Below are 17,575 nucleotides of genomic sequence, written 5' to 3'. Positions count from 1 at the left end.
TCAATCAAATTTCAATGAGCTGAATTGAAGGGACTTCTTAATCCCTTCAGTTCAAGGATGCTCATCAAAGTTTGTCTGAATTGAAAGAACTATGAAAAATTTCGTGCTGAAAAATTGTTTGACTAATTACATTTGAAGAAAATCTAGGATTCTTCATAGATATGCATATAAGTATTTAATTAAATAATAATGCTTTTTAATTAAATAATAATGTCTTGGGCATAGTAGTAATGCTGAACCTGTTAAAACATAATTAAAAGTAAAAAATTAATCATAATTAATTTAACCTAATATTATAGTTGAAATGATATAGGCATTCATGGATTAAGTGATGCTGACATAAAACCATACAGTTCCGTTAGTGATCAGATTGTGCATCTGCACTTGAAAAAGAAACGATGATTTTTTCCATGATTATGACTATATTTCTCTTTCTTCCAATGATAGAAATATCTGGAAATGTTATTAGTGATGCAGTCCAAATGATATTAAAATATTACCTTTTAATTTCTGAATGGCAATGTTTCAGATTTCTTGAATCAGCAAAAATAGAAAAGGAGAAGCAGTTCAGGTTTATTTAATTACAAATAAAAATGTAGGATCTACTGCTAAAATAAATTTTCTTGAAAGTGTGTTTTTAAATGCTAAGAAGTGAAGTGAAGGTGACTAATTCATTCAAAAGACCGTGGAAATGCAAATTACTCCACATTTATGGATTGTGTGAAGTTGGTTTGTGGCATGACCTCAGGGATTGATTCATGACTTTTAGGGATAATATCAGACTTCAATTGCTAGGGAAGGGAAAAATTCAAGAAATGGTTTCATTATCATTCAAAAACAAAAACAAGTTTTTCTTATTAAATTCTGTGCATTGAAGAAATTTGCTTTATGGAGAAAGTTTATATTAAGTTTCTGTACAATTTGTGGAAAACATAAGTTTTACTATGTAAGTACTGGAATTTATTTTAGCATATAATAACTGTTCGTTATAGAGAAATGCTGCAAATGTTTGTGCATCCACATTAAGATGTTTGAAATGTATTTGACAAGGGGTCAAATACATTTCAAATGGTAAATTCATGAAGAAGTCTGTTCCTTAATTTAGCTGCAAAAACTTAATGGTCATTCATATCAGGCAGGCTTTATAAAGCATGCTTATTGTTGACTAATTAATCTCTCATTTATAATTATTAAATATTATTTGTAACTTTACCACCCTTGATGGGGCCAGTAATTTATTTTGTTTTTAGATATTGCAAAAGAATAGAAAAAATATAAACAAAAATACGAAAATGATGAAAGGAGCAAGCTATTCAAAATATAGGAAATAGAATGTTCTTATTCGATATTGACTGCATAAACAATCATTGCTGTTCCCCCCCCCCTTGTATACAGAATATAATTATAAAAAAATGTTTTTGAAAATAAAAGAGAACAGTATTCTTTCTTGAGTATTTAAAAATAATTTCTGATATTAGCATTAGTTATTGAGCATAGTGTTATGATCCTTTATGTTTGTTTATTTTTATTTGTTCATATTTGAAGGTTACATCAAGTTGGATTATGCATTTTGTTCTTTTAAATATGCTTCTGTGTATATAGTTATTTTAAATTTGTGACAAATTGATCAGTTTCATATTTATATCTGAGGCATTTAATTTTATTATTTTTTATTATACAATTTTATGTTATTATTTCAAATCTCTAAGACTGTGTTACATTAAAAAAGTTGTTGTAATATTATCTCATAGCCATTTTGCAATTTGTCTTGAATGCTTTTTTGTTTTTGTTTTGTTTTGCTTAGTATCTATTTTAGATAATGATATATTACAAGTTATAAAACTGATATATTACAGGTTTTCTACTGACCAATATGAGAAAGTACCATTCTTTATTTTTGGAGACTGTAATTTTTGCCTAGATACCAAAGATGTAATACAGGTACTATCTTCAGAAAAATAAGTTTGCATAGTAATTATAACATTTATATGTTAGATAAATGGAAATAATTATAACAAGATAGCTAAACATTGTTTATTCCGTACTTCTACTAGCTGTTGTTATGTATTAGAGTTATAATATGTATTATCTTACAGTTACATATTTTGCAGTAATATTCCTCTAAAATATCTGAGACACAAATTTTTGTAGTTTATAGTTAGTCATGCAAATAGAATATTCAAATTTGTTAACAGATATCTTAGTATATATTATTTTCTAAAACTGAAGGAATCTACAAGTAACATTGAACTTGCCAATTTAGTTTGAGTTTTACATTACAATTTAATTTCAGTTTTACTTTTTTTATAACTATGTAGTTATAAAAAAAGTTTTAATTTCCATGTTTGCAAAAGAATAATGCACAACTTTAAAAAATGAGCAAGAGCTTCAAGTTCTAATAATATGTATGTTGCTTGTAATATTAGAAGGTGGAGTGAACATAGTTGTGTATGTTATTTGAATTAATTTGTTGAGGTTTTTAAAATCTTAGTGATAAAATCACTGGTTTACAGGGGGAAAAAAAGCTGGTGATAAAATCTGAATATGCATATTTTCTTCCATATTTTATTTTTTGTTTACTTTGCCTCCCCCCAACTCCAAAGTTTTTTTTTTTTTTTTTAAATGACCAACATAAAAGTTTCGAGAAAAATAAATTTTTATTTATTTTTAGATGTATACAAAACAACATATTTCACCTTTATATTGAATGTATAATGGCCTACCATACTTTTCGTTTCCTTTGGAAATTTTTCTTTAAAATTTCAAAAGGTTGAAACAAAAAAGGTTCAAAAGGTACCATTGCTTGCTTTTTAGCAACAGACATGACGAAGCTTCCATCCTTGTCCTTTCAATTACTGCTCTCAGATTGATTTTGAGTGAAAGCAACAGCTGTCTTTTTCTTCTCTCTAATGAATTCATCTAATGTGGGCTGTTCATTACTGTATGTTATGGACAAAGAGATCAATCTCATTATTTAATAACCACACCATGTAAGTGTCTATGCAAACTGGAATTTCATTTGCAGTAACACAGTTAATATGTAAGACTTCAGAATTTTTTCGTATATTAAATGTGCCCACCAATGGGCGAGCGGTAAAATCGCTGAACAGTGGTAGGTATGACCTGGGTTTGATTACAGGCAAATGTGCTAGCTGCTTGGGCATTTTCGTGATTTTCCTCATGTGTAACTTGTATATGAGCCAGTTTCCCTTAAAATGTTCTCTACAATGGCATCCCTTTAGGCAGATAGCCCTAGTGTGCTTTGCCATAATCAACTAAATCAAATCATATATTAAATATTGACCTCTTATGTTTATCATTTGTATGTTGCAACACAAGCTAAAATATTAAGAATTTTATAGTCAGTAAGGAGATTTTTGTATCTGCAGATGTGAAAAAAACTGAATTCCAAAGAATAGTAAATGACAGGTTAATATGTAATTAAGTGAAAATATTAATTCTGTTGGTGGAGATTTCTGAAACATAGGGAAGGGAAAACTACTGTAACACAGCTAGAATTATCTATGATATGTGTTTTTCATAATAAACTGAATTGCCTGTTTACTTTTATTCCTCTAGCTTAAGTATTACAAAAGCCATGTTCCGAATTTCCTTGATATATCCAGAATACTAAAAAAATCATACTTTTCTTGGACCATGTGTCAAGAAATGCCAGCTAAAGGTGCTAAAAGGTTAAATAAAAAAGCTAAAGGTTAAATAATAAATTAAATATTACTACCTTCTGAGTCATTGACTTTGCATGACCTAAGATGCATCATTATACTAGGCTGAGATGGCCAATATGTATTTTGCTTATAGGTCAATGGATAGAAATGTATGTATGTGAAATTGAACGTAAGATATATGTACTACACTAGCTATTTAACACATCTTTAAGGTCTTTCAGTCCAGATGTAATAAGTATGCACAACTAGTGTTTATCTCCTTATAGAGACAATCACTAGGAATAGGAGATTACAGCCAGCATCTAGAATTTCCACACTGGTTTTTGTAGTTATGTTCTGAAGGATGAGTTTTTCCATTGCGGTATGCATATGTAGGTATATGACAAGCCATATGGCTTTATACTATAAAACTATAGTTCACTATAAATGTTTGCATTGGTACTCTTTGATTGGTCTTTCTTTCTTTCTTCATGACTTGACTAGCGAAAGATATTCCGAGAGAAGATCTTGTCAGAACTGCAGTTTAATGTTCCTGGTGTTTTAATATATTTATTTTTTATACAAATGTTTTAATGATTGAAGCTAATATGTATCTATATTCTAACATATTATTTTATTTATTAACAAGTTTTATATACTTGTTAATAAATAAAATAATTCTATTATCAAGTTCTACTTATGATCCTTCTTCCCTAAAATGTATATATATGACATGTATGGAATAGACTGAAATATATATACCCAATAACACAGGGGTTCTCAGCCAGGTTGAAATTTCCCCTTGGGGGAAAATTTTCATGGTTTCATGTGTGGGATGTGGTCAGCCTTTTACTCTTAAACTTGTTTTAGTTTATGTATATAAAAAATTACTCTTATTCAAGTTTTATCAACATTTTCTATACTTCTGGTTTAATTAAAAGCACATTAAAAATAATCTAAATTTAAGTAGATGTATATGCATTTTTGAGTTTTGGAGTTGCATGGGGCAAAAAAACTTGAGAGCCACTGCAGTAACATAAGCTCAAAGTATACCCTCGTAGTTATACCACCATAATATGAAATGTATAACTCTTTCAAAAAAAGTTTGTGGAAGAATCATATCACATGTGTAAAACTTGCAACAACTGAATTTTGTTGTTAGAGGATGTTAGTATATTCTTCATAAAAGACATATGTGAAGTAATATCTTGTGGGGCAGCATACACAGGTGATCTCATGCAAATAGAAATTAAAGCATCTTTTGACTATTTAGTGTGAAGCTGCATTTTGTAAAAAATGTGCTCGAATGCAAATACTTGTGTTCTTTGATCAAAGAAAAATTTTCATCAAACCACAACAACCTTTTTGGCAAATGTTTTATCCTCCAACTCCGTTTTTCTGTATTATTTAAGTGTTTCTGTAAGGTCAGCATTTCTGGATAATACAAGCTATTCAGCATGATATAATGGATTGTCTGTGATGTACATGAAAGACAGGCATTCTACTAATGCTTCCACTGAAGTGAATGTTTGTACATTTAAGTTTCGAAAAAATTTCTTGACTGCAGTTATCCCTCCCATGTATAATGTGTATATGAACCAGTGTTCCATAAAAAGCCCTCCACAAAGGGAAGAAGGCATCTCTTCTATCTTAGGCAGATAGCTCTTGAGTGCTTTGCCCAACCAGCCCCCTATGTAGCAATCATCCTTCAGTACCTTCTTCCTTCTTAGTCCTTGAATTGTGCTTAAATTTTTCTTACAGCTTCTTTACATAAAATATTCTACATAATAATGCAGCATAAATAACAGTATTCTATACTGTATTATGTATTGATATGATTATTACTGAGCTCCATAAACATGTGCAATATTCTAAAATTTTAAGTTATTAAATTATTTTAAGATTAATTATTAATAATTTTATTTAAGATTATTTAAATTAGATTTTCTAGAGGCATTTCACTTTGATATAAATCTTTCAGTTCTAGTTAGCAATCCCAGTTCCAATCCGTCTTTACCCTCAGTTTCTAATGAAATTATTTGATAGCTGTTTTCATTTTTCATCAATAGAGGGTGCCAGCAGCTTGACATCCTTCTTATCGTTCTTATTGCCTAATCTTATTACTGCTTTTTCCTTCATCATTTGCACTTCTGCAGTTGAAGAAGGAGTTTCTATATTTAACCTTCAAAACTAGTCCTGTAAATTTATAAATATTGTGCTAATTCTTGTTGCTTGTTTAACTCCTGCAATAATAGTTATTTGCATGTCATTTTAACTCAAATACACTTGAGTTCACATATGTAATATTCATTTAAAAACTCTTCCTTGCCAAATATAGATTTAAAAAGCTCTGTAGCTTTTCCATAATTCTCTTTAGAGAGCAAAATCTTCTAATAAGCTGGCGAGTTCGGTTTCATGCATTGAAATAAATGATCAAATTTATCCTCAGAATTAAGAGATTCATATTCCAATATTTTCATTGCCATTCTGTAAAAGATAAATTTAAAGCAATTCAGCAGTATTCGTATTCAAGAGATACACAGTTTGCTTCACGTTAGTGCCTTTTCTGCTTAAAAACTGCTTTCTCTATAGAAAACAAATCATTTAAAAATAATGAGCAATCCAGACTTTTTTAATGTTGGTTTGAAATTAAAATAGGTGAAAATTATGCAGGATACCTCTGTTTTATAAGGAGGACTTATAAAACAGAGTGCTGAACAGTGTAAATTATTATGAAATAAATGCTGTACATCTTATATGTATTACTTTGTATATTTTGACTTAAAATGTTGTCTTTAGAATTTAAAGAAAATTCTGATCAGGAACAGTTTTCCCTTTCGTTAACTTGTACTTGCGTAGATCTTAAAATGTTTTCCCTTTTTTTTTTTTTTTTTTTTTTTTTTTTTTTTTTTTTTTTTCAAGGTAAGCTTTTCATTAGTTTTAACATTATTGATAAATATAAATACATAACATGAACAATAGTTAATTATTACTCAAAAGAATATCAGCTATAGAGCTATGATTAAAAACAATAAAGGCAATAGGATCATTAGGCTCACTGGCTTTCTTTAGTTCATCTAAAAGTCATCTAAAGAAATTAGAATGTCATTGTCTACAGAAACATCAGTCTTTTCTTTCAAAAACTGGGTCCATGCCACCAAATGTTACCTATTCAATAAAATGTCAGCACCAACTCTCCTGCTGAGATCTGCGAGATTTTCTTTCTCAGGGCACCAGTATCACTTAAACCCTGTATTTCATTCACTCTGTTGGTGGCAAATGATTTCTATCATTTTGTTGTCCTCTTAATCCAACAGAGTGATTTTTGAATTCGCCCAAAAAACATTGAGTGCCTTTTTTTAAATGCACCATTTTCTTGACTTTGCTTGCTAACTGAGCAGCAAGCAAAGCGCCGAATAATTCTAGTCTCGGAAGCGTGATTTTTCTTAGTGGCGTCGCTTCACACTTGCTAACCAATAAATTCACTTTGTTTGGGTTGTTTACTGTATTTGGTATTTTAGATTTTTCTGTATTTAACAATTTCGAATGAAGATGTTTGAAGTGTTTATGTACTTTTGCATTGCTGCGAAGTGATTGATTGTAACAGAAATGCATTTCTAATGAAATTCGAGGAAATAAGTCTAAAGAAATTGCAGGGATACAAGTAATATAAAAAAATTGTCTAAAGTCAATTCCTACTTAGATCAACACAGAAACATTTTAAAAATACAACAAAATTTTAAATATGTGAAAAAATTATATTAACATCAAGTGTCATCAACTACAACTTTAAAAAAATGTATTTGAACTTCAGTGGATGAATAGAAAGTATTTTATTAACAATTGAAAATTTGCACAAGATATTGGTTGAGTGTGAGCTGATAGTAGGAATTTTAAAAAGTAAAATTTCAATAGTCAGTACAAGGCAGTCGCATGGTGTGCACATTATATATTTACTATGAATTTAATTGAAATCTTCTCTAACAAGTTTATTATTATCTATTTCAATGCAGATTGAATTTGAAGGTGAAACCACTGATGGAAACTTTGCTCTTGATGACGTCACCTTTTACGATGGGAACTGTCAAAGTAAGTATGATAACACATTTTTATGCTCTTTTTAAATGCAGCTAAGATGCTCTTCCCTATGTCAGTCTGTAGCGATATCTGCCATGAAACCTCTGGCAGCCCCCATTAAAATTTAGCCTTTGGAAAGTTGTCAGAATTAAAATCATAAAATGAAGTGCAGTACAAGTTGTCAAATGAAGAAAGTCCATGGTTTCACCGGACGGACATCATCAGCAACTACACCAATGCGGTGCAGGTATTTATATAAAATGTCTTGTCGAGAGTTGAAAATTTGCCGTAAAGAATGCACGGGGTATGTCCACTGGGATAGGCGAAAATACAAGAGTATTCCACACTTTATCGGTTGAAAGGAGTTTATACATTTAAAAGTTGGTCCACTTTCCTCTTTGCCTCAGAACTAAACTGTTAATTGGAGAGTGAGAAATGTGGCTAAAGTAATCATTTTTCATTTTTATCATTCAGATTTCAAATCATTATAGCATAATGTGGCTAGGGTACAAATAGGGCGCAGCCCCATCCACCTAATCGACAAGATTTTATGACAAACAAGGGCTGCGCCAGGATAGCTTACAGCCATTTTTAGGCAGAAGATGGGCTTTTTCATTTCCAGTGGCTGGGGATCCATTGAAAAACAAGCTCCGAGCCAAAAGCCATTGCATTGGATACATTTATCTTGGTCTCTTCAACAAGAAAGTAATCAGTAGGTGTATGAGACAGCTGCCCACTCGGGAGTGAGCAAATATAACTGCCTTGCTAAAGTTAGTATCAGGTACAAGAAGATTTAAAATTGCCTTTCCTGTGGCAAAAATCTCTGCGTCGAAGTTAGAGGCATTCAGATCAACAGAATAGGATTCCGCAAAATATCCTTCACAGTACAACCGGCACCAGTATTTTCCTTACGTGCAGTGTCATCAGTAGAAATGTGGATCCACTCACAGCTAGGGTTATTTGTAGCTATAACTTCTAAGGAAAAAGCTTTAAGAGCGTCAGGAACTGCCTCGTATATCTTTTCAGCCATACCAATTTCAAGATTACAAGTAGGAGCCCTAATAGTAGGAGGAGAGAGGCTAAACTGGTTAGGGTGGAGTAAGGTAGGCATGATTAGGTATTGCAATTTCGGACCAAAATTTCAATACCTGTATTCGGTAGTAGGAATTTTATAAAAAAAGAAAGAAAACACAGGTGTTTCTTTGTTTTATTTGCCAATTTTATTAGAGTATATACCACCAAAAAATCATTCATAATTTATACATTATAACAGTATATAAAGAATTGTAAAGAAACGAGGACCATCTTATATATTTAAATCACAAAAAAGTGTAAATATCAGTATTCTGTAGTTCTATTAAAATTTTTGAAATGTGATCTTAAAAAAACATAATTGAGCCTGGAGCGTAATTTTGTGTAAAAATTACCAGCTGTCTAAAACCCTCTTTCAGCATCTTACACTAGTAGGTGGTACTGTTAGCAAGGGCGATATACTTTTTCCAAGTATTTATCTCGAAATCCCTCATCTTCAAATAAATCGATTTCTCATTGGATGGTTTTGGATATAACTGATTTCTGTATTTTATTTTGGCTTGTTGAATTTTTTTTTAGTTAGTGCTAATTCTAATTTTTGTTCAAGAGACAATTCTTTTCACTATCGACATTAGTGCCATCATCATCTTCGATAACTGTACCGAATTCTTCTGTGTGTGGATAGGTTTGTGGGTAATTTAAGAAAGTTTAATATTTCTTTCTATTTTCATTTTAAGAAAATTTAACATAAACTTGATTTGATTAGTCTCTTCCTCTTTTTCATTTTTAAATCATTATAATTATGTAAATACCGTAAGCCATTTTCTATTTCAGTATGCCTTTCTCCTGTGCGATTTTTCAATGTAATATATAATTCTTTAAATAGTGATGTGAGCTGTTCCTTGTTGCACTAACTGTTAAGAAATTAGAATCTCTCCGTATCGGAAAAATTAATTGGGAGATTAAAGTCGATTGTTGCTTTTGGGGATTGCATATTTCAGTTTCATAAATCGTTCCATCACTAGGAGTAAATTGTTCCAACGTGGTTTAGAATCTAATATTAAAACATGTTCTGTTTTACTTCCAGTTATTATATATTTTTCAAATAAGGCATTTTTTGTAGGAGAATGTTTAAATGTCTTAACAATTTTTCAAACTTGATTAATTATAATGAACTTGATGAGTTAATATTTCATCCTCATTAGCAATATCTTCAACAATTACAGGGTGATTATAATTAAAGTTGCGATATCAAAACGCTGCTCTAACTTTAAAACTACCAGTCAGAATGACTGGATATTTTACGAATGGAATCTGAACCATCGTGAAACAATTGAATTTTGTTTAGTGAAGGAAAAATACCATATTTGCCGCCGTATAAGACGCACTTTTTGTCTTTGAAAATAGGTCTGAACAACGGAATCCGTCTTACTCAGTTTTCGATTACATTTATTTCTCAAAATTTCCTCTATTCGGAGTTGCACAATCTTTTGTCTTGTTTTTTGCAGAGTATGGGAACATTAGTTACAAAAAGTTCATTGAACCCGCATGCGCACATATCGACAATCACAGCTGAAAACTTTCCAATTTTTGTGAACGACTTTTAAGCGTGTGAAATTTCTACTGTTCAGTTATCTTTAATTTCTTGCCAAGTTATAGCTCAAAAACCATTGTCGGCATTGCTATAACATAACATACAAGGTATGTGTGATTGCGTATGGTAACAAGACTATAGATAGGCATTTCGGGCCACCCCGACTGATAAAATGATAAGAACTGTCAACTGGGATGCTGTGAAACTAAAGATAGTGTTTAAATCATTTAAGAAATGTGGTATTAGTAATGCACTGGAGGGTACAGGGGACAATTTGTTGTATGAGGACTCTGATGCTAATTTAGAAAGTTTCTATTGACTTTCCAGTTAGCTCTTGAGATGAGTATCTGAATTTTGACGAAAAAAATTAAAAGATGGTCTTTCCCCGTATAGATTGCATATTTGCAGAAATTATTAATTTGTATTACTTTATATTTAAAATACTATAAATTCATTATGATGATCAGTGATAACGTTTTATCCTTCAAAAATGTGTATAAAAAAGGGGTGCGTCATATATGCCGGCAAATACGGTAGTTAAAAAAATGTGCCGATAGATGCCGTTGTCAGGATTTACATGGCTGTTGTAGAGATATGGATATTTCAAGACTTGACATGCACACCACAGATGTAGCTGTGATAAAAATGCAGAACATTAGCGGAACACGTAATGCTTTGCTTAAATGCTTCGTTGTTTGACAATTAAGCATCGCGCTCTGCTCGTGAAACTTTTCTGTCAGAACGATGACTCTGCGTTAACAGCTATCAGGAAGTTCTGGACATTAAAGGGCATAAACTTCGCCCCCAAAACCGCTTACGGCCTGTGAAAACTGATGGATAAATTCAAAGAGACAGATTTATTTAACGTGAAATGAGGTAGAGGACGAAACCCAGTTGCGACAGTGGAAGATGTGGCTACAAAGTTCCAAGAATAGACGAACAGTGATACAGGAATCAGCAGTGCATGGGGAACTGGACGAATGTTGGATATGCCTATCAGCACTGTGCGTAATGTCCTGTGGAACATCTTGCGCTGTTATCCGTGCAAGCTAACTCATGTGCAGAACTTTCTACTTGCTTACCTGGAAACATGTGAATCGTTTGCACAGTGATTTCTTGCCCGGATGGAAGTGAAGAATGGATGGCCAGGGAATATTCTGTGGTCTGGGGGAGCCCATTCCGTTTTGCAAGGTTCTATAAATACTCAAAATTGCAGGATATCGGTGATCAAGAATCCGTTCCTGCTACAGCGAGTACCTCTTCAGTCTAAAAAGGTCACTGTGGGGCGGAATAATGGCAGCGTTTGTCATAGGTCCGTTCTTCTTCGAGATCACATCTGCAGGGATCATTAACTGCTTAACCATGTCCTTCTGGCAATTCAGCAGCATCGGTGGTTCGCACAAGATGCAAGATGGTGCTCCTCTGGACATTGCTACTTCTATGAAGGAACTGCTGACCACTCATAAAATCATAACCTGCCATTTTCCAACAGTTTTACTGCCACGTTCGCCCAACTAAACCCATGTGATTTTTGGCTTTGGGGGATACCTGAAAAGTATTGTTTGCAGTCGGTAGGTTGGGAATCTGGCCGACTTGAAGGCAACCATCACTTACCACATTCATAGCATCAGCACAGATACCCTCCGGAACTGTACTGGAACATGTCGTTTTGTACTTCCAACTAGTAGCGAAACAAGGTGGATGCCATATCGAACAACTTATGCACGTTTGTTTTCATGAAGCTTTTCCTTTTTCTCTTGTCATTATCATTGTACACACATATTCTTTAAACTATTCACTGTAAACACGTCTTTTTGCCTGACTTAAAGCCTTGGAGTCTATTATTTTCTTTTGGCTAACAACATTCGTGTGGTTATTGATTAGGTCTTACCCCTGCTAGCGTAGTCTATCGCCACATTTTGGAACTATTTTTTCCCTTCGCCAAACAAAATTTCATTGCCTCTCGATTGTTCTGGCAAAATATCAAGTCATTCTGACCTGTAGTTTTAAAGTTAATGTTCTGAAATCGCAACTTTAATTATAATCACCCTGTACCTTGTCATTATCTTCATTGTCACTCTCTTCAACGTCGGAATCGGAAGTTTCTATATCTACAGTATGCGGGTTCTTCTGTTGTTTATTATTTTTGGTATAATACATCTACTACTCCTAATTGGAGAGAGTGTGCGTGTACGTGCGAGAGACAGAGTGAGTGGGTGTGAGGAGCGTTTGAGAGAGTATACTCTCTCTAGCACTCTCACTCTCGCGACCCACAGTCTGTCTCTCGCACTCACACACTATCTCTCTCGCACTCATACACTCTCTCTCAAGTGCGAGAGGGAGTGTGTGAGTGCGCGAGAGAGAGTTCGTGAGTGGCAGAGAGAAAGTGGGAGACTGCGAAAAAGAATGTGCGTGTGAGAGAGTGTGAGTACGACAGTGTGTGCGAGTGCTAGAGAGGTGAGAGTATGAGTGCAAGAGACAGAGTGAGTAGGTGTGAGGAGGGTTTGAGAGAGAGAGTACACTCTCTATAGCACAATCACACACTCTCTGTCTCTCGCTCTCACACTTTCTCTCACACTCGCACTCTCTCACCTCTTTCACACTCTCTCGAGAGCGAGTGAGAGTATGAGTGCAAGAGAGAGTGTGAGTGGGTGTGAAGAGCGTTTGAGAGGGTACTCTCTCTTGCTCACACACTCACTCGCAATCACACCTCTCTTTCACTTCCCCCTTTCGAGTGCACGAGTGCGAGAGAGATTGTGAGTGTGAGCGAGTGCTACAGCAAGAGTGAGTGAGAGTATGACTGCAAGAGAGAGGAAGTGAGTGGGTGTGAGAGAGTATACTTTCTCTCGCACTCGCACCTTTCTTTCACACACTCTCTCTCGAGTGCGAGAAACGTTTGACAGAGTGCGTGCACAAGTGCCTGTGAGTCAGAGTGCATTTGAAAGAGTAAGTACTCTCTCACACTCGCAGGCATTCTCTTGCACTTGTGCACGCACAAACTCCTCACACCCACTCACTCCCTCTTCTCCTCGAGAGAGAGGGAGAGTGTGCGAGAACGGCAGAGTGCAAGTGTCTGTGAATGCGAGAGAGTGAGTGGGTGTCAGGAGTGTACTTACTCTGATTCGCAGGCATTCTGTCACACTCATACACTCTGCCTCTCAAGTGCAAGAGAGAATGCCTGTGAGTGTGAGAGAGAGCGTACTTACTCTTTCAAATGCACTCTGACACACAGGTATTCTCTCGCACGTACACGCACACTTTCTCTTTTGCAGTCTCGCACATACATGCACACTCTCTCTCGCACTCAAGAGAGTGTGGAGAAAGTGTGTGAGTGCGAAAGAGTATTCTCTCGCACTCGTGCACACACGCACCTCTCTCACGCATTCTCGCTGTTGCACTCTAGAAAGAGAGGTGTGTGAGCAAGAGAGAATACCCTCTCAAATGCTCTTCACACCCACTCCCTCTTGCACTCGAGAGAGAGTGTCTCTTACACTCTCGCACTTGAGAGAGAGAGAGAGTGAGTGTGAGAGACAGAGTGTGTGATTGTGCTAGAGAGAGTGTACTCTCTCTCTCAAACCCTCCTCACACCCACTCACTCTGTCTCTTACACTCATACTCTCACTTACTCTGCCTCGCACTCGAGAGTGTATGATTGATAGAAAGTGTGTGAGTGCTAGAGAGAGTGCACTCTTTCTCTCAAATGCTCCTCACATGCACTCTCTCTCGCACACTCACACACACACTTTCTCGCACCCACTCACTCTCTTGCACTCACACTCACACTTTCTCTAGCTCTCGCACACACTATCTCAAAGAGTGTGTGACTGTGAGAGAGTGTGTGATTGCACTTTCTCAAACACTCCTCACACCCACACACACTCTCACTCACTCTGTCGCACTCACATACTTTCTGGCACGTACACACTCTCTCTTGCACACTCGCACTCTTGCTCTCACAATCACGCACACACTCTCACTCTTGCACATTCACTCACTCCCTCCCTCCCTCTCTCTTATTTCGTAAGATAACCGCTGTGTATCTAGTACTATATTACTCAAATTTTTACACACCTTTGATCACCGACGCTTTCCACACACGTTGCCCTTCAGTTCCCTAAAGTGTCACAGAGATAGGGCTGACATTGTCAAATACTTTTCCCCGAATACAGGGTTAGCAAGCGAGCAAATTCCAAAGACGTCTCACCCCAGTTCTGCATAGCCAGCCAAGCCAAATATTACCTTAAATTATCACCCAGCTCAATCAGGGCTCAGTCAGTAAACCGACTATGCGACCCACACTTCTTGAAAAGTGCTTCGGGTGCCCAAGAGAGAACCATTGCTCTGTGTATGTTGATCTAGCTGCGAGTATTCCCTGAGCTACAAAACACGGAAAATGGACTCTGGAATACTCTGGAATCTGGTATCAGGGAGTAATCAGTCTTAAAAATGACGACACACTCAGAATAAGACGTCATGCTCATGAAGCAATGGATCCTGCATGCCAGGCCATGGCGACTTAATCATGGTTTGGGCTGTTTTCTCTTTGGCACTATTTCGATGTTTTGCTACTTGTATCAATCTCCCTCCGTATGCTTCGGTACGTGGAGTTGCTGGCCAATCTTCTCTATCCATTTATATAACCTATTAAGTGTTTCTTTAACCATGCCTGTATCAACAAGTTAATGCAAATGTACCTCAACTACTAGATGTTCAACAGTTGCCCCTGTAGGGCTATGTATCTACACTTAGTTCTTAAATAAACTCCCAGGGAGGAAGCGGAACATATGCCTGTTAACGTCTGTTAAACTTCAGGCGTCCCCATCCTCCATCACCTGTCTTTCATACGGAAATTCAGTATTCCAGCAAGATAATTGCACCTCTCACAGGTCCCGGTTGCCTACTGCATGCCTACATCACCATGCCTCTGACTTCTGCGTCATGAATTAGTTACCTAGAAACCCTAAATGATTTAATCCTATTGAGAATCTTTAGGGGGAAAATGTAAAATTCCAGAAAATTATTGAATCAATGCCTGGTAGTGTTGCGGCCAGATGAAGCCAAACGTCTTATGGACTAGCTATCCAAAATACAGTTAACACTTTTTGTACATAAAATTCTTTTCTTTTCCAGCTCATCCTGTAGAAGCAGCAGTGGAGCCCCCTCCATCTGAGAAATTCCAAGTGGTTTAAGAAACTGCTAAAAAATGAAGAAAAAGGCCGCTTTTAAAATACAGAATATTTCTAATTAAAGCAAACAAAAAAAATATAAAAATTAGGCTTACCATGTTTCATAAAGTGCCTTATATTTACTCCTGCATCCCATTACAGTGGCAAACTGAAAATCAGATACTTTCCTCAACCATCTCTGCTTTGCGGCAAATTTTGATGCTTTGGAAAAGATATCGATATTACTTTCTGTCGTATTGAAGGACAAGCTGAGACTTCAAAGAGGAATCTGCCATTATTTTCATGCAACTGTGGTATCAGCCAGCTTTTTGTTCGCATCTACGGCATTTTCGTGGCATTCGAATAAATCTTAGCATGCCACATAAATGTCTGCTCAATTCGCAAAGCTATATGTGAAACAAACTGAAATGTTTCACGTCATGTAATTATAAATAACCTTGTATTTAAATACATTAATATTAAAACTATTTAAAATTATGACAATTTTTATACTACATCATTAAAAAAGATATCAGTTTTGCAAGAAACTCTATTGAATCTTTCCTTTTAAATAGCATGTGCGTAATTACTATAAATTCAATATAAATTAATGTTTATTAAAGAAAAAGAACAAAATGGAAAGCCTTAACCTAATTTAAAAATTGATATTTGCTAAAAAAAATCTTAGCAGTATTTTAACACACGTAAGGCAATTTAAAATTTCACGATCACCGTTTTGATTACACATTATCATACACCTGGTCACGTGTGCATCGAAGATCGAATTTCGAGTTTTTAGATTTACTTTTTGCAAAGTTAATACTTTGCACTAACTTTCATTAACAAACTCGACGATTTCAAAGCAATAGATGGCCACTCTGCAAGACTTATGATATTTGTCTTTCAAATTTCATCAAAACCAGCAATTTCAAAGAAATATGTTCACGCTCCAATTTGTTTCCATTTGGCGAAGCATAAAATACTTTTTTTTTCCAGTCTTCACAGTATATAACCTGCCACTTACTGATAACCAAATTAAGCGATTTAAAATCAACTAGTTCTTTCAACAAGTTCTTTGTGTCTTTTATTATTAATTGTTAGTTCGACATGTCAAATCAATCTAGGACTCATTATAATTGTATATTTTTTTCCTAATAACTATTTTAAACACTTGGTTTAAAAAAATACGTAAGCGAGAAATATATATATTCTTTAACTTATTTTTTCGTGTTTTTTCCTAATTTCTTTTGGTGAATATTTTTCCATTCTCTGTCCTTGTATTCAGTTATAACAACCAAGCGATAAAATGTTTCCACTTCTAACAAAAACTGAATATGTATACTCTGTTCAATATTTATGGTGTCGAATAATAATAAAGTATATAGCAAACATAAAATTACAGTCTTTTAATAAAATTGTGAAAAATTACAAAAATGTATAAATGAGTAAAATAAAGCATTTGTACTTGCGTTTTTTTTATTATTATTATTATTTCAATTTTTTTTATTTTATTTTTTTATTTAGACCGAAATTCACAGGTGCACTTTTACAACGCATTTCAAAACGACGTCGCATGACCCAACATCTTACGCATTTTGCGACGAGAATGTAGTATTACAAAGCGAAACCGATATTTCTGCTTAAAAGAAAAATGTAAGCAAAGACCTGAAATCCAAGTCTTTGCGACGGTCAGAAAATCGTGGAATTTCACATATATCTAGGTAGTTTAAAAAGGATGGATTTCATTGTGCTGAATAAAACAAAAATTTATCTTTTAAACGCCAGATAAAATAATATCGGTTTAAATGAGGTCTTTTTCGTTGATGTGTTTGTACTCATAATCTACTTAAATTGATATTTTTATATTTTTTTAACTTTCTACTAATATTTTCTACATTGCCGTAATAGGAATTCTGAAACTACAGAAGATTTTCTTATTCCTATAAATACTAAGTTATGATTTTCAGATCTGAAGAATAAATTGTGCAAATTTCGCTTCAAAATTTAGTACATTACATTATTTTATATAATGCATTATACTC

The 17,575-nt window shown here is 34.5% G+C and overlaps 1 protein-coding gene across 17 annotated transcripts in view; it reads left to right on the top strand.

Moving 5' to 3' along the window:
- The window catches only part of LOC146999028 (inositol polyphosphate-5-phosphatase A-like), a 206,397-nt gene extending 189,392 nt beyond the window's left edge, over nucleotides 1–17,005 (top strand). For 14 of the 17 annotated variants that reach the window (XM_085812256.1, XM_085812260.1, XM_085812254.1 and 11 more), the window contains 2 exons: nucleotides 7,679–7,754; nucleotides 15,499–17,005. In XM_085812256.1, coding sequence (XP_085668382.1) covers nucleotides 7,679–7,754; nucleotides 15,499–15,557 — 135 coding nt within the window. In that variant the 3' untranslated portion in view covers nucleotides 15,558–17,005. Of the gene's footprint in view, nucleotides 1–1,856; nucleotides 1,942–7,678; nucleotides 7,755–15,498 lie in introns of those variants that run through there. The other 3 variants (XR_015039914.1, XR_015039915.1, XR_015039913.1) reach the window with 3 other exon arrangements.
- The last annotated feature ends 570 nt before the right edge of the window (nucleotides 17,006–17,575 follow it).

This window comes from Stegodyphus dumicola, chromosome 2 (assembly GCF_044657685.1).
Source record: "Stegodyphus dumicola isolate Sdum_Otavi_A_Nest chromosome 2, ASM4465768v1".
NCBI classification, from domain to species: Eukaryota; Metazoa; Arthropoda; class Arachnida; order Araneae; family Eresidae; genus Stegodyphus; species Stegodyphus dumicola.
The sequence above is the reverse complement of the archived record's forward strand: the minus strand, read 5'-3'. Positions and strand labels throughout refer to the sequence as shown.